Genomic DNA, 18,423 nt, shown 5'->3' on the forward strand with positions numbered 1-18,423 from the left:
TAACCTGTCCCCTTTTGAGATTCTGTTTGGTCGACAACCGCATGTCATGATTAACCCTCAGGATGATTTGAAATGTAACAATGAAGTAACTGTAAAATACTTGATTAACATGAGTAAGCAGTTGAGGAATCAAAATGATAATCTGAAGTTGGTGATTCCTGATTTACCAGATAGTAATTGTCATGACATTGAACCTGGGGATTATGTAATGATACGAAATTTTCTACGCTCAGGTTGTCTTATCGATAGATGGGAAGGACCATACCAGGTCTTATTGACTAGCACCACAGCATTGAAGGTTGCTGAGAGAGAGACTTGGGTTCACTCATCCCACTGCAAGAAGGTTGCTGATCCAGAGAAGTCCCGTGATAAGGAACAGACGGTAGAGGTTGTATCACTGGAGTGTCTGTTCCAGGAGGACTGAGGCGGCACCTGAGCCTTGAAGACCGAAAGCAGTTGTTGACTCCCTTCTCCCTTTTATTGTTTTTCTCCACTTCCCATCCCCTCTCCCTTAAAATTTCTTTTTCCCCCTTCTCATTCTTCTCTATTTCCTCCTCAAAGATGGACTTGCCCCAAGAGACTGTGATCCGGATTTTGATGTTAACCATGATGTTGACCAGAGCAGTCTGTTCCGGCGAGAGTACCATAGAGGTCGAGAGAGGTTCTGGAATGGGTTCCGATTATGATGATGGAGGCGTAGTTTTCCAAGATCAACCAAACCAACAAGCAAAGGCGAGTATCAGAAAACGATCCGATAGAAGAAATTGTGATGGATTGTTAGCTGAAGAAAACTGTATCTGTAGGCTCTGTGACAATTTGATTGAGGATGGGTGCATAAAGAAATGCCAATCCAGTTTTAATATCCATATGGACCGGCATCCATTGAGTGACTATCACTCCTTAGTGGGTAACGTATTAAACCAAACAGATTGTTGGGTATGCTCTCAAGTACCTCAGGGTCATAGCAAATCAGGGCTAGTACCATTTCCTTTAACGTTAGGGGAGGTACTTGAGCTAAGTGGTGGGAGACCGGTGGACCGGAGGTTTAACATCTCCAGCCCTCCTAGTTTGAAGCTCCACCAATACCATGTGGATAGGTCCCTCTTATGTTTTAATATCTCCAATCCCCGTAAGCCGGGAAATTGGGAAGTGTCATGGAGCAACCTTACCATGACCTTTTCACACAGAGCAGATAGAATGCCTACAGATACAGAGCTTGTACGCCACATAGCCAGTAGAGGAAAATCTTTCCGGTATCGATATACCTTAGGAAATAGGATTACTAGAGTTGGAGAAGTATCACCAGGATACTGTGCACATATCGTACAAACTGATACGTGCATTAAGCAGATGGAAGAATTAGGGTCAGGAGAGTTCACCTGGAAGGTGTGTAATATGGTAATGTCCTTCTCCGTCCCATATGTTCTCCCCGATGATGCATATTTCATATGCGGGAGAAAGGCGTACAAGTGGCTTGCCCCAAACTCTGAAGGATTGTGTTATATTGGAAAAGTATTGCCTGAAGTGATGACTGTAACACATGACAAAATGAAGGACATACACCGTGGTGCCCAAGCTCCTTATACTCACACTCATTACGAGCACCGAGTTAAAAGACAACTGTCAGAAAAGTTAGAGCATCCGGCCTCTGATCTTATCCATGAATCCACCGGGATTCAGGTTCTGGTAGCGTTAGATTTCACTCGCACCGCTCGAGGAGTGATGAATTATAGATACATTTCCGCACTCGCCAATTTGTTAGATAATATCACTGAAATGTATGATGACACGTTCAGATACACTGGAAGAGAACTTCAAGCTTATAAAACAGAACTAGTTCAGCATAGGATGGTTCTTAATTATCTTACAGCAGTAACAGGCGGATATTGTGTTACATTGGCAACACAGTACGGCATAAAGTGTTGCACGTATATCACAAATAGCACCGAGGATCCGGTAGAGGTCATAGACCAAAAGATGGACGATATTCTCCAATTAAAGTGGGAATTTCGTCAAAAACACAATCTCACCCTTGCTGCTGTAGGTAATGAGCTGACTGGTTGGGTGTCATGGTTGAACCCGCGAAATTGGTTCTCCGGTTTAGGAGACTGGGCTCAAGGAGTCATAATGGATGTTGGAAAGTTTCTCCTATGTATTTTAGGTGTTGTTATATTTACTGGATTGATATTTAGATGCGGGCAGGCTTTAATGAGGTGCAAACAAAGTACAAGAGTGATGAGCTTGAGGAGTGAGGAAACTGTAATTAACCTGGATTTGATTTAAGACCCAATGATAGAAACCATGATGTGATGAAAATGCGATTATAAGGTCCGTTTCTTTCACCTGTTTTTCTGCTTTTCACCAAGGTACAAAGACCCCCTTGGACGAGGAAGTTGACGAGACGCTATACAGACAACAGACAAGCACCAAAGATGAAGTTTTGACAACCTATGATATGGACACTTGATGAACTTTGCCATGGATCCCCAGTTTCCCTAGTATTTTTAAACTCACGCTAGCCCAACATTTTTGTAAATCTGATGGCACTGACAAAGCTATTTGCTCATGCCCAAGGAGCAATACATCGCAAAGAAGACGACTCTCAACAGATACCGAACAAAACTTCAACAACAGATGTACATTTCCCTGACATAGAATATCATTGCATTTTCCATAAGTGTTCTTTATCTTCATCTCTACAACCCTCAGGTAATGACACACATAGACGATAGGGAATACAGGCACAGATATCAGCAACCACATACCTCCCCCATTCATGTATCATCAACTAAAATGTGCATCCCCATTTTGTTACAACCACAGCCGAAATGAGCTCGGTAGAGTTTGACAGCCCATCCACAGACCCTTAGTACGGGATAAGAAGGAATTCAAATGTATACTTCGCAATACCTCGAAGCTTGATTTACCACACGTACGGCACGATGATACATGACCCTCCAAACATGGACTCATAAACACATGCTTCTGCTTTCTCACTAGGTCATACCCTCTTCACACCTACTCCACTCTTCTTCCTTACCCCACCATGGAAATCAATTAACCCCTGACTTACATTTTTCTCCTTTTGAAATGTTTTAGAAGGTGGCAGTTATTATTGACTGCCAAAGGGTGGACTGTCAAAGTCAGAAAAATGTTTCTATACACATTGCCATATTTGCACCTCACCCTGGTACGCGCTGCGCATGCGTGCGCTTTCCCGTGAAGGCGCATACCCGCTACTGTGTGCACTCGCTCGCACTCGGTATGCATATTTACGGTAAAGAGTATGTAGTCGTAGCGTGCGACTCATTCGTTACACATTTTCATAATTAATGTAGTTTATAGATCATGATCCCTTTGATAGTTTCTGAAAGTTTGGTTAATATAGAATGTCCCTGAACGGAGGAATCCCTCTTTGTATTGTACGAAGGGTCTAACAGGAGTCATACAGCAGTGTTTGGTACCCATCGGAAGAGTATTTAATTAACAATATTCCGGTGTTGGTTTGGAGCGTATTAATCGCTCGTGCGGATAGTTATGGACATAAGAAGTTTATGTCCATTTCTATTATTTACTCATACTCAGGTATGCGGCGGGAAACCCTTTTTCCCACCCACCTGAGCTGTTGGAAATCGTCACAGCCCACCTGTATGAATCAACCTATGACCTATTGTTATGATGCAGGGCCGAATTCCTTCGTCCAATGGACAATGGGATTGTAGGGACTATGAGATTGCATTGTGTGTGGGGCATAAATAGGCAGGCCGACCATATCCAACTTCACTCTCATCAACGGTTTTCTTGCTGATAATCGGGAGCTGGATATCGAGGCGCATGCGATCATACCCTTTGTGCGTAAGTTTTCTCTCCGTAATCATTGTCTTACTGTGAGCCAATTTCTCTCATCTCTCTCCATTTCTCTCTCTCTCTCTCCCTTCTCTTTTCTCTCACATCTCCCCTAGACTAGTATTGTATTGTATTAGATAGTATCGTATTTTGGTTAGGAAGTATCTGTTATATTGTAGTGTATCATTTGTACTGTTATTCTCTTTTACAAGTATATTAGATATAATACAGTTAATAGGCTTTGGACCCTAAACCAGTATCTGTGTATTTCCTATAGTTTTAAGTGTTCACTTGAGCGTCGGTGACGCTCAGGCAGCTTTGTAGTTAGTCAGGTTACACAAGGTTGCACTTACACCCTGTATTCACATTAAGGTATTCTGTGTATTTCATTGATAAAAGGTTTAGACATAGGGGTATAGCGTTGTGAGCGTCTGCGCCGCTGGTGATCTCCTCGTGGTCTCGAGCGTCCGCTACGCCATAGCGAATCATTACTCTAGTCATAGCCAATAACGTGCTGTCCTGTGATCACTGGGCCGTGAGCGAACGTGACGCTTGAGCGTCTCGCCTACGGCTAAGCGATCGTTACGCAACTAGCGTACCCTTACGGTACTTCTTAAGTAAACCGCGTACAGTGTTCTTAGACTTCATTAAGGGTTGTTTATACGACAAAAGAATTTAGCATTGTCATTATCTACTTACGAGTATACCTAAATTCATTAATTACATTAATGTCATTCTTTTTATAATCTCTGTCCCAAAAGTCTACCAAGTGTAATCTCCATTTCTAAATGGCAACTACACATATATGTAATTTGAACTTTAATCTTTTCACATTCTGCAGAAACAGAAGACGTAATATATGTTGCCCTTCTAAAGCTCCAGACTAAAAGGGGTAATTTAGAGTTGCAATCAACTCTGAATTAGGTCCTAAGGGCAGGTTGATATTGGAGAGGACTATTATACAGACATATTCCCAAATATTTACTACAAATTTAATATACAAATGTAAAGCACTTTATTGTTGACTACAGTGATCTCAAAGCACTTTTTTTCCTTTCAATATTGGACCAACATAACCCTGACCCACTGAAAAGGATAAATTAAACAAAAATGGTTTTAAAAAACGCATTTTGCCTCCTGTACACAAAGGGCCTAATTCAGACTGGACCGCTGCAGCAATCGCAGTCTGAAGGCCTCTAGGTAGTGCGCATGCCGTCGGTAGGGTGCGGTCCAGACAACGCAGGCATGTGTAATACCCCATAATGGTGGGTAGTTTTTTTTTTTTTATTTAAGGGCCCCTTTCGGCTATTAGAGCCCTTTTATAATGATTGTACTCAAATAGGCCATAGGATAACAGGGGCTGTGTATAAGATGCCTGATAACTCTGATCAGGGAAGGATATTGGCATCACAAACCTTCCATAATTAATCCTCCCTGCCTCAGCAACAGCCAGCCCGGGAAATGGAGCCTGCACTGATTGGAGCCCTGCGGTTGCAGGGCAGAAGAGCCTGAGATTGGCGCCACCAGCCCTCTAGAATCATTCCCCCTGTCTCAGCAACAGCAAGCCCGGGAAATGGGGCCCCACGCTGATTGGACCCCTGAAGTTGCAGGGGAAAAGAACACTGGGGCGGGTGAAGGCCGGTGAGGGGATCCAGTGAGGAGAGAGGCCGTGGGTGGAGTGGAGAAGGCTGCCCCTTTAAAAGAGGCTGCTGCCAGCGGATCGAGGAGAGTGAGAGTTACCTGGACCAAGGAGCTGGAGGACGGAGCCGATCAAGCTGCTACCCTGGAGAGAAGCCGGCGAGGAGGAAAAAAGAGGAGCCACCTGGGAGGACCCGAGTTCGGACCGGAGGACGTCGGGAGCCGGAGCCGCCAGGACGAAGACACGAGAGGCCCTCTGGGTTGAAGCCAGCTGCCCGTCTCACTGCCAGACCTGGAGAAGAAGAGAGAGATCGCCGACCACCAAGGAGCGTGGAGTCAGCCTGTCAGACGGAGCCCAGTGACGAGGAGAGATTCCTGAGGACCCCTTGGTGGCCGCTTGGAGGCGACGCAGCCCGTGACAGAGGATTGGAAGGACAGGCACCGCGCAGGACATCCCTGTAGCGAGGGCTTTGGTGAAGGACCCCAGACCGGCGCACGGAGGAAGGCTGGAGAAGTTCCCCAGGAGCACGGTCGACCGAAGGACAAGGGCGCAGCCCGATGCGGTGCTCAGCATCCCGGGCAGCGCAGAAGATGCTGAGGATCGGAGGTGGCAGAAGGGCCGCAGCGTGTGGTGAGAACCAGCTACAACCCTTCCGCTGCATAACTCTGCATTGCCCATGCCCTTCCGCTGCAAGACTCTGCCATAGGGGTTAGTTCTAATAAGGGGGTAGGTTCCCCTTCAGCAGTGCCCCGCAGGACATATTTAAAAACAGGGGGTAGGCTCTCCTTTGTTAGTGCCCCTCACTAATTAGCCCTTCCGCTGTTTGAACTCTGCATTGGGAACGTAGTGTAACTAGGGGGTAGGCTCTTCTCATTAATCAGTGCCCGCAAGTTGTTTGTTTAAAAGGAGGTGGGCTCCCCCGATTCAATCTCACGTCAGGAGTGAGATATTTTAAATATGAATGTACTTATCTGCTATTGAGGTATGCTGGCACTTATAGTTCTCTTATGCAAGCTCCGCCCAGCAGTGTTAAAGCTAATGTGAATGCATTTATCCGCTGGTTACCCGAGACTGTAGTATAGAAGCCATAACCAGCCTGCTTCAACTGTGCACCTGTTTCCTGCCACTTGTATTGCTAACGCTGGTTACCTGAGACTGTAGTATAGAAGCCATAACCAGCCTGCTTCAACTGCGCACCTGTTTCCTGCTTACCTGCCACTTGTACTGCTAACGCTGATTATCTGAGACTGTAGTATAGAAGCCATAACCAGCCTGCTTCAACTGCGCACCTGTTTCCTGCTTACCTGCCACTTGTACTGCTAACGCTGATTATCTGAGACTGTAGTATAGAAGCCATAACCAGCCTGCTTCAACTGGGCACCTGTTTCCTGCTTACCTGCCACTTGTATTGCTAACGCTAGTTACCTGAGACTGTAGTATAGAAGCCATAACCAGCCTGCTTCAACTGGTCACCTGTTTCCTGCTTACCTGCCACTTGTATTGCTAACGCTGGTTACCTGAGACTGTAGTATAGAAGCCATAACCAGCCTGCTTCAACTGGTCACCTGTTTCCTGCTTACCTGCCACTTGTATTGCTAACGCTGGTTACCTGAGACTGTAGTATAGAAGCCATAACCAGCCTGCTTCAACTGGGCACCTGTTTCCTGCTTACCTGCCACTTGTATTGCTAACGCTGGTTACCTGAGACTGTAGTATAGAAGCCATAACCAGCCTGCTTCAACTGTGCACTCATTTCCTGTTTACCTGCCACTTGTAAATTTTGTTAGAATAATAAAATGGAGTTAGATCCTGTAGTATGTGTTTTGTCATTGTGTCTGAGGGGTAAAGCAGGTCTGCCGCTCTGATCACCCGAACCGGATTCACATTAACACCCCACAATTTAGTTTAAGTTTTCGGCATCGGAATTGTGGGTGTTACAGTTTGCTACATTACACGTTTGGACCGTTGCGGGCCGCGGCGGCTGTTTGACATCACACGCAGCTGCTGCAACCCGGGAAGCAGCGGGTAGCTGCCTGCCAGCGCAGCTAGGCTGTGCAGGCAGGTAGCTACTCGACGGGTGTGAAAGCATCGCCGCTGTGCAATGCCTTTGCACCCGTGCAGGGGGTAAGGCCTGACATGGGGCGGACTATCCCTGTGCTGTGCGTCCCCCCACATGTCTAGCACATCTATGATCAGATCTGAATCACCCCCAAATACCACCGACTGCCGCTGAAAACCTACTTAATGGTCATCTTTAAAAAAAAAATCCTGAAGCCCAAATACCCACCTACAGTACGCTCCTGCTTACAGAACCCGGGCCCACTTACAGGTATGCAAACCAAATGTTAGGACAAGATTTAATTTATGTACTTGAGAATCACTTTAACTCAGTTAGAATATGTACTATGGGCCATGTTTACTTTTTAATAACTGTCCTCATCACCTGCAACTTGACCATTATTCTGTACTTTTTTGCATGATATTCAAAAGCCATTCATCACAGAAATAAAACTGGTAACTTGAATTGGGAGGGGAGTGCACCATAGCTGAACTCTAAATTCTTAGAAATATTATCATGTCACCATAGGAATACAAAATAACTTCCGTCTTTCACAAAGATTTCAACAGTTCAACTTTTGTTTTACTCAAGCCAGGCAAAATGATTTGTGAATCTTTGATCAGATTTCTTTGATTTTTGTTGGGTTTAGTCAATTGCCTGTCTTGGATCACATTTGCCAGCAGCATGTCCTGACCTCAGACTGTAGTGTGCTACGGTCATCTGACCAACTGCAGACCTAACCAGAATCTGACCGTGTAGTTACCTGCTGACTGGGGCTCTACTATCTGGTGTATTGCAACCCAGATTCCTAGATAGATTATCACTATATGGTTCCACCCTTCCAAAACAATATACACTTCTGACTCATGCACAAGCCCTGAAGGCAATGAAGTAAATTCACTAAGCTTTAGAAAGAAATGTACGAGAAGAATATGCTAGCCTAGCCACGTCTGTTTATTAATAGCCAAAGGGTTAGTTGATACGCAGCCATCCACCAAACTAAACAAATGGGACTCTGGTGCTTCTGCCCAGCTGCAGGAAAACTGAATAGCATTGGCAAAATCAGCATGGGTACAAACAGAACCTCACCACAGAGCAGTATAAACTACAGTATAATGTAATGTCCAACATCAAGTTCATATTTTAGGCAAACTATTATAACTTCAATTTCTGCACAAGAAATTTCGAGCATATAGTGGGATTACTCAATGTTAAACCCATCACTTAATAAAGACAGTAAAAGATACCAGCTCATAATTATTATTTAGAACCGGGGAGAACAGAAAAGGCAGACAGCATTATTATACAGTTCATCTGGGCTGAGTCTACCAGGGAGAAGCGATTAGGTTAAGGAATACCCAAGAATTCTATTTTCAATATTTTCATCTCTGAACCATGATCGACTAGAATTAGGCCACAGTATAAGGACTTCACGTGTGTAGAGCCTCAGGCAAAAGGAAAAAGATGCTTCTCCTAGTGGGTTGCATATACCACATGCAGTTTCAGACATCAGAAGACTTAAATAATTGATGAATCACTTACAAAATTCCAAAGTCTCATCTGCTCAGCAGACAAAAGAAGCTTATTGCTTGTGTACATACTCCATGTGCAGCTTGTTACACGTAAACCTTTCACTGACATTTAACACAAGTTATTAAGCTCTTGCACAATGACGATTGAAGTACTTAACTTCCACAGAATCTGCCTGGTGAGTTTAGACGATTACACTTTCTAACGTCATGAAAAGGGGTGGCACACAGATGTGAAGTAAAGAGCCTTAGAGAAAAAAAACTATGTAAAAATAAACCAGGTGCTCCCAAAAATTCCTTCTTACCAAAATGAAAATTAAAGAAAAGAAAATAAAGAATAATATATAAAAGTGTCAAACATTCTCTTAGTAAACCTGGGCTTCAGTCAAACACATGGGACTCTGTGCTCTTACATGAGGAGGTTTACTAACCCATCTGTAGGGATTATGGCTATATTAGGACATGTTACCAGTTATGTTCTGCCCCATAACAGACTAATAAAATGTCTGGTGTAGTTTAGTATGTATATTCACTATGTTCCTGTGAGCAGGAGGATGCTCTTTTGACACCAAAACAGCAGGGGTATTCACAAAGCAGTCTGAACACAAGAAGTGACTAAACTATAAACAGAGCTCAAAGTATCATACCGTATATACTCGAGTATAAGCCGACTTTTTCAGCACTTTTTTTTGTGCTGAAAAAGCCACCTCGGCCTATACTCGAGTCAGTGTACAGTGACAGGGAGAGCAGTGTGAAGGAGGGACACGGAGCGCACTGCGCGCGGCTCTCCTGTGTCCCTCCTGCATCTCCGGCGGGTCTATTAAAGGAAGTACCCGTTCGTGACCTCTGATCACGAACCGGCACTTCCTTTAATAGACCCACCCCGGCCGCCGGAGATGCAGGAGGGACACAGGAGAGGCGCGCGCTGTGCGCTCCGTGTCCCTACTTCAGAAGACAGCGCGGGATCGACGGAGGGGTAAGTAACAGCACTGGGGGAGCATATTTGGCACTTTGGGAGGGGTGCATATCTGGCAGCAGCATGAGGGGCATAGCTGGCAGCAGCATGAGGGGCATATCTGGCAGCAGCATGAGGGGCATATCTGGCAGCAGCATGAGGGGCACATCTGGCAGCATGAGGGCATATCTGGCACTGCGGGGCATATTTGGCAGCATGAGGGCATATCTTGCACTGTGGGGGCATATCTGGCAGTATGAGGGCATATCTGGCACTGTGGGGCATATCTGGCAGTATGAGGGCATATCTGGCAGTATGAGGGCATATCTGGCACTGCGGGGCATATTTGGCAGCATGAGGGCATATCTGGCACTGTGGGGGCATATCTGGCAGTATCTGGCACTGTGGGGGCATATCTGGCAGTATGAGGGCATATCTGGCACTGTGGGGCATATCTGGCAGCATGAGGGCATATCTGGCACTAAGGGCTGTGTACGGCTAGAGCTGCATTTCCCACCCTAGGCTTATACTCGAGTCAATAAGTTTTCCCAGGTTTTTGTGGTAGAATTAGGTGCTTCGGCTTATATTCGGGTCGACTTATACTCGAGTATATACGGTATATTTAATCTGTTTTGACCAAAATGATAAATCAACAGCTAGGAGTTCCCAAAATGTAGATGTACTGTATGTATATCTGAAGTCTGTGCACTGGGCTTGTGTGATTTTGGGGCATCTACAAAGTATAGTTTGGGAGTTGTGTTTACAGTCAGTTTATATCTTAAATAATAGAGATTAATTTTAAAATACCATGTTTTATGTGGCTATTACACAGGGGAAATGATGTAGTTATTTGTCATCAGATTATAAACTACGTGGACGGTCTGAGCAAGTACCCAGGGTTAATTAATTGGTCAGATAGTCATCAGGGACTTTGTCATGAGTTCATAAAAGATACAGGACTCTTTTGTTCTATGTCAGACTCTAATAACCCTTTTCCACTAGCTCAAAAAACACGGGTAAATGCACAGGGGCGCGCATTTACCACTGTTTTTTGCTAGTGGAAACGGCTCACTCTGCAAAAACCCGGATCAAATGATCCGGGAATCCTACCAGGGTAGCTTACCGGGTTGATCACGAGTTCAACCCGGTAAGCTGTGCAGTGTAAACGGAAGCCGTGTCGATGCGACATGGCACCCGTTCACAGTGTATGGAAGGGCAGCGCTGGGAGATCATGTGATCTCCCAGCACTGCCCCGTCACCAACCCAGCAATATGCTGGGTTGGTGAGTGCAGTGGGAAAGGGGGCTCTGATGCGGGTCGCTGCCGAGTAGCACCCATGTCAGGCTCCCGGCTGCGACCCGCCTCGTAGTGGAGAAGGGGTATAAGCTGAAGACTGGATCTGCATATTCTGCATATTATACAATGTTTATATAGCTTGTATCCCATGTTTTGCACTGTAAACCATTTGCATGTTTTCTTCCCGTTTTGTTTGCATGGTTAAGCCAGGAACACACCATACAATATATTTTCCAATCTTGTGATCCGCAACCATTGTGTACTGCCAATTTGTTTGATGAATTCAGTGTTCCCATCTTCCAATCCGATGTGCTGCAGATGGGATGATACGACATATGATGTGGTGTGCAATCATTACTACTTTAATGATATATATTATCCTTTGGCATATTATGCAGTGTGTACGCAGACATGATCTAACGTTACATCATATCAGCACATTGCAAGATTGCCAGGTTGTTCAAGTGTGTACCCAGCATAACTCTTAGGTACTGTGTAAGGCACTGTGACACCCTTGTGGTGCCATATGAATAACAGATGACAAAAATAATAAATAGGATCCCCTCAATATACAGTAGGTATTAATAAACTATAATGATGGTAATAATTACTTATATCCCTTTCACACAGAAAGTCAAATTACTGGGTGAAGAAGTTCTATAATTAGTCATTTGCCGATTGACATGGGTCCTTTTGCTGTGCGAGTCAACCCTGATTGAAATTCCCAGGACTTCAACCCAGAAATGTACTGGGTTGACCCTTTCACACAGAAGAAATGCTTGTGTTGATCCGCAAATTACCGTCTTGACCCGGTAATTTGCTTGTCTGTGTGAAACGGGCGTCAGACAGGGACCACCAAAACGACCTGGCACTCAAATGCCGGGGAAAAGCCGTAATTTTCAGACATTTCTGTCTGAAAGCAGTATTAGATACATTATCAGTAATCACAGTAAGCAAAGCAGCCATCAAGGGGGGGGACACTGGAGTCCCGGGCCCTTATAGAGGGGGGGCCACCTCTGGTTCCTACCTAATACCTGGAGAGCTGCACAGGCTGCGAAACAATAATGGGCTGATGCACAGGAAGGACTTCATACAAGCTTTCCCTGCTCATCAGCTCTCTGTGAATCATTCCTGCAGGTCTGCAATGCTCCACCTATATGCAACGTCATGATGTGTGACATTACATAGGGGTGCAACGTCATGATGTGTGACATTACATGTGGTGTGGCAGGATTTTTTTTTTTTGGGTGGGGGAGCCCTGTCTATTTGGTCAGTCCCAGGGTCCACAATTTCTGAGGGCAGCCCTGCCAGTAAGGCTCACCGACCAGTGGTTACTGGTGGTTGCAGTAAAAGATCTAAAACAAACCTGTGTGTGCTGTATGAGAAGCCTGAACGGATTCATTTTTATTTTTAGACAAACTGAAATGTGGCTTTAATTTATTTTATCAAGTGAAGTGTAGCATAGTATAGTGAAACCAGAGGAGACATAACTTGGCAGTCCACTCACTGTAAGCTCTCATATTCTCCATTACCGCTATAGGCCCTAAAGCATGGGTCTCTGTGGTATATTACAGTATGTAGAAGGGGACAGCCGTTGACTTTGTAAAAATAACATAATACATACAGGGATGGGGTTTGAGAAGTGATGGACAGAGTTATGGACGTGGTTTAGAAGGTAACAGAGACCTCCACACTGACCATAAGTCAGTGAGCTGAGTGTTACGGTCACCTCTTTGCCATAAAGGATAGTAGCAGAATCATTGTTCCAAATTCAGCTCAAATTAGTGACGTGAGCATAATCTACATGTTTTGTTCAGAATTATGGCAATTGCCCATGGCAGAGATCTTGTATGTGTGTGCTACGCCTGACAACCAAGCAAAGGCTCACTTTGTTCTTTAACAGATAAAAATAATTGGATGTTGTTAATTGGTGGTTGCCAAAATAAATAAAGCCTTAACGACATAAATGATTAAAAATGTACATATTAAATAACTTGACATCGGTGACCAGCTGTTGAGTGAAACAAACATTCCCCACAGCAGTTACATTCATTCACTCTCGACTCTAGGAGAGATCCAGTTTGTGCAAACCTGGGCCAAATATACTGTGCAACATCTGCGTACTATGGGACACCAAGAGCAGCGCTGTCCCTGTTAATTTGTGTATCAAATATCTGTATCAGCAAAACAGTCACTCTGCTCTCCTAAAGGCTTCATGCGGTACTTAATAAAGGCAATGATTCACTAAAAACATCTCCAATGTGCAAAATCGGACAACGTATAAAATTTCATACCGTGAGGTTCTGTGCAAGCATATTAAGTGACCCAAGTGTATATGAAAAGTGTTTTCTTAGTTTATCATGGCACTACCTAACTCATTGACGTTACAAGAAGGCCTAGAAATTACTTAACAGGTTTCTTCTAATAATGGTTACACTGAGGAAGCCGCTGATCTTTTGAAGGCGGGGAAACGCATCTGTACGATCTCCCAGCTCACGGGACACAGCTACAGATCACATATTTGCCGGTATCCCACAGCTCACTTTGTTGTCTGAGAGAAGTGCAAGTGGTGAGAAGCGACCTTACACGGACTCCAGATAAGGCTGCCGGGGAGAGCTCCAGCCGGGAGGGACATTACCATATCCGTGATTTGACAAGCATGTTGAATGGTCCAAAACTACACCTTGGTAATTAAACTGCATATGGCAGATATGGACTTTTCACCCTAAGGCTGCATAGTTATGCATGACCAGTTTGCTTTATACCAGGAGCGGTGAGAAAAAGTTACTAAATTAAAAGCAATTACATGCTGTGTGCAAACTATAAAGAGTTAACAGCTTGTAAAGTGCATGATACATACGAACACTACGTTTCTGTGGATCAATTATTACAGGTGCTAAAGGCACAAAGCTACATAAGATAATAGACATTTAACAGCGTGTGAAAGTGCATGATTTTTACTAACACTACGTTCTGTGGAGCAATTATCAGATGTACTGAATGCTCTGTGCCATAGAAATTAACAGAGCTGAGTGCAAATTGTTTACAGCTTGTGAAGTGCATGATTCAGATCTTATGTGGAACAACCAGCAAGTGCACTGGTAGTTAGGTGGTACAAAGTATCACTGAAGAAATCTATAAAGAGACTTTGTTGCCAATAGCACTTTAGGTGCAGCTGCTCTTGTATTTGTTGCTTTTTAGTAAATATGATTACAATATTGTAAATGAAATGTTTTAATAGGAATATGGAGTAATTGTAAAAGTATTTTTATGGGGATTGATGCTGGCTGGTATCAAATATAGTGATATGTGATAAAATTTATTAAAATAATAAAAATCTACTACAGATTAAATAGCGCTTTTCCATTGTTGTTTTTTCTTCTAATAAGCCATGAGCGAGAGGCCAATCTTTTTTTTTTTTAATCTTAAGGGGTCCATACATCTGCGTGGGTCAGGGATTCGGATAAATCCAATATGTTGGAAAGCCCCAATTCTCAGATTCTGATCAAAAAATTATCGGGATTGACAAGTCTGGGATTTTGAAATTGTTAAAGGTCTCCAAATTTGAAGACTGATCGCCGACCATGAATGCCCACGGACTGGCGGTATTGACCACCAATCGGTATAGGGGTATCTCTGCGCTGATGTACTGTATGAGCATGCATTAATGACATGGTATGACCAATACACTCAAGAAAAGGCAACAGTCATATGCCTTAACCCCCCACCCCCAAAGCGTACTTCACGTCATTGTGTATGACCCAAACCTCAACATACTACAAGAGAACACATTTTAAACAGCCAAGCCTTTACTCGTCAGTCATGTCCTCAATGCACACTATATTAAATAGTTTAAATAATATATTAATTTAGAAAATAACAGTAAAAAGCATTCTGAGGAGAACTCCTGAGAAGGTAGAATCGCAATGATGTTTTTTAACCAATTTGGTTTTTAAGGGTAGAATAAAAAAAAATAAAAAAATCCTTCCTTCAAACTCAGCTGTCTAAATAAATTCATCTCAAGGAGGTTCTCCATCTCGTTGCACATGAAATAGGACAATATATAAAATGTGAATCATTCCATTAAATCTTGTCAAAAGGCAGCAAAATATTGTACATTTTTGGTATTTTGTGGAGTTTCTTGTTTTGCCTATATCAAACATTTAATAGATTTTCAGGTTTAGGGTACCCAAAAAGAACAAAATCCGGCTCGAATAATTTGTATAGCTTTTGTCTCCATTCTAGGGGGATTTTGGAAAACCAATCCTCCTCCCAGCTACTTGCAGTCCTGTTCCTGTAACTAGGAGGAAACTGGAAGAGTGAATCTAAATTTAATTGTCTTAGAAGCAGAGATGTGTCCTCATCGAGGGTCTCCAGCTTTCCTACAAAATCATAATCAATCTGGCATGGGTGGCAAAGGCGATAAACCTGACGCCAATGTTCATTGAAAGGTTTCTGTTCTTCAGTCCGGGCATCCAATAGATACTGTATAAATTGAGAAAATGATGGCTTTGCTCCTGAAGATAGAGCTTCACCTGCAGAAGGGGGAACATTGGTTCGGTTAGAGTAGCGGGTTAAGATCGGTATAGCAAAACTTCGGTAAAAGTCCTCATTTTCCAGTTCAAACTTGCTTCGGAAGGCAGAGATGAGACGGACAAAAGGATCACGGACAAAAATGAATTTGGTGTATTTTTTTAACTTAATCTTCATCATGTGTCTGGAGAATTTTCCATATCTACGCCAGAACTTGTTGAACGTTAGATGACTACTGGTATTGTGGACATCCTCCCTAGGGATTTGTAGAGGATCTTGGTATGGGACTCCCTTTCTGTCCAAGAGACTCTCACTTAAGACAATCATAACTCTTTTCCAATTAGTGCAGGCCACTTTCGGCACATAGCAATAAATTATACCATGGCGATCATCAACTATTAGATGATCTAGCTCCTTGTTGGGAATGTCATCAAAATCGCGGTGCCTTGTTGGAAAATAAAAGCTAGAATTGTCACAGAACTTGTGCAAATTAATTTTTCTTTCCTGCTGAATTATCTCCTGGTCAAGAATGCCTTCCTCCAATTTAGTTCTTGTGGACCAGTCATAGCCCCGTACATTTTCCTCCAAACTACTCGATCCCCGCTGGGGCAACTTTCCGGCCTTTGTGCTTTGAAACTCATTCTTCGTTACACCAAAATTAAGAAAACTATCTAAAAACTTGTCTACGTCTGAAACGGCACTGTTCTCTGTGATGGGAAGTGAAGATGGCTCTTCACCACTTGATTGAGGAGGAAGGGACTTGGAGAAGGTTGTATGAAGGTTAAAATTGGCTACTCCGACATTGTCCCAATAAACTATGATAAATAGGATCATAAAGACAGAACCAAGGACCACCAGCAAACAGAAGAGACGTGACTTGGTCATTATTCTTCTAATTTCTCTATTTGCTACTCATAGAGACCTCAATAAAGGTTTCCTGAACTCCATCCTGATTCAGAAAAAATGAGCCTGAAAAACAAACACAGAAACAGTATTATAGGAAGCTACAACATAATTAAAGCAAAACAATTAATAATCTGAACTCGTTCCATAACATTATAGGGCATATTTATCATAATTCACATTTTTTACTGGGATGTGAAAAATTTTTTGGGCACTATTTAATTGTTACCGCGCAGCTGTCACTCCTGCACCCAACGGAGCTATTGAATTATCGCTCCTGTCAGGCGCGAACAGCTGCTGGCGCTGGCATTTCAGCTCACCCCCCCAGGGGTGGAGAGATGAAATGTGCGAAAAGTGACCTGTTTGGGCACTTTCAGTGATCGCAGCCATTAGTTTAGTCAGGCTTAGCTGCTTTACACGGGAAAACCATACAATAATGGTCGCGATCAGTGCGATAACAAGCATCAATTGAATATTGCCCCTGCAATCTACCGTTGCTTTAGATAGGAGATGGGGCCGCGATAACAATTGAATAGCACCCTTTATGTCAAATTTTGCAACTTGAAAATTTGTATTTTCACGTGAATTTAACATAAATTCCTTGCTTGGAGATGGGCTCCAATAAGAGGTGTCCTGGCAAAGATCCAGAGCCATACTGCACATGTGAGTCTGTCAGCTGGCACATGCGTCAATTGGGGGAGACGGAGAAAAACCCAGAGGATCCCCCTTTGAAATGAGTTGCATTCCAGAGCTTGGTAAATTTGACTGCACAGCAGTCCCCATAGAAGCCTATGGGGGCTGCTCTGCGGTTGTAAATGGAGGGACCGCAACAGATATTGGAGATATCTGCTGCAACCCGCCATGTTAAATACTGGGGATCGTTAATATTTGTGGACACCCCCTAAAATAGTGTGTTTTCAGGGGATATCCCACAAATATTGTTTAATAAATATGCCCTATTTCTTTAAACAGTATGAGTGCATACTTTCAAAATTGAAAAAAGGTGCAACTTTAATAAGGAATTGTGTAACCAAGAACAGAAACGATCCCAGGCATGATTTGGGTCATTTTCTTTTAACCACTGTATCCTATTATTCCTATTTTAAAGGACTTAGGGCCTAATTCATGTTTGTACACAAAGGCAATTGTGATTTTCTAGGCTACGGAGCTGCTAATGTTAGCAAGTGAAGCTGCCGCCCAGGAATGGATTGAGACGTCCACCGAAGCCATCACAAACCTCATTCGCAACTGCATACACATTTGTGATCTATACGCCAAAACAAGGAACATCGGGTCTATGACTATGCAGACTAAACAAAGCAGTAGCGGCTCACATGCCATGTTTTGCATGTACGAGCTCACAGCTGGCAGCAGATACACGCTCTGAAAAAGGGCATGAAACGTCTGCATTTTCCCAACCACTACCCGTAAACTCCCCATTAACACCTCCAAACGGTCACTTACTGTCAGTCACTTTTCCGTGAAGCCCTCATTGTGAGAGATCGCAGCGGCCCCTTTGCACAAGCACATTGCAAATGAAGCGCATGTGTAGTCTGTCAGTAATAGCTCTGTTGCGTGATAATCGTCCATTGCATACAAACATGAATCTGATAAAGCACCAATGATTTGCACTAAGCTACACAACAAGAGAGATCTAGCTTGGT

The 18,423-nt window shown here is 43.6% G+C and overlaps 1 protein-coding gene across 2 annotated transcripts in view; it reads right to left on the reverse strand.

The window, feature by feature from the left end:
* Window positions 1-15,114: 15,114 nt before the first annotated feature.
* The window catches only part of CHST12 (carbohydrate sulfotransferase 12), a 43,990-nt gene continuing 40,681 nt past the window's right edge, over window positions 15,115-18,423 (reverse strand). For both annotated transcript variants that reach the window (XM_063934631.1, XM_063934632.1), the window contains one exon: window positions 15,115-16,825. In XM_063934631.1, the coding sequence (XP_063790701.1) occupies window positions 15,479-16,741 (1,263 nt within the window). In that variant the 5' untranslated portion in view covers window positions 16,742-16,825 and the 3' untranslated portion in view covers window positions 15,115-15,478. The remainder of the gene's footprint in view (window positions 16,826-18,423) is intronic.

This window comes from Pseudophryne corroboree, chromosome 7, assembly GCF_028390025.1.
Source record: "Pseudophryne corroboree isolate aPseCor3 chromosome 7, aPseCor3.hap2, whole genome shotgun sequence".
Lineage (NCBI taxonomy): Eukaryota > Metazoa > Chordata > Amphibia > Anura > Myobatrachidae > Pseudophryne > Pseudophryne corroboree.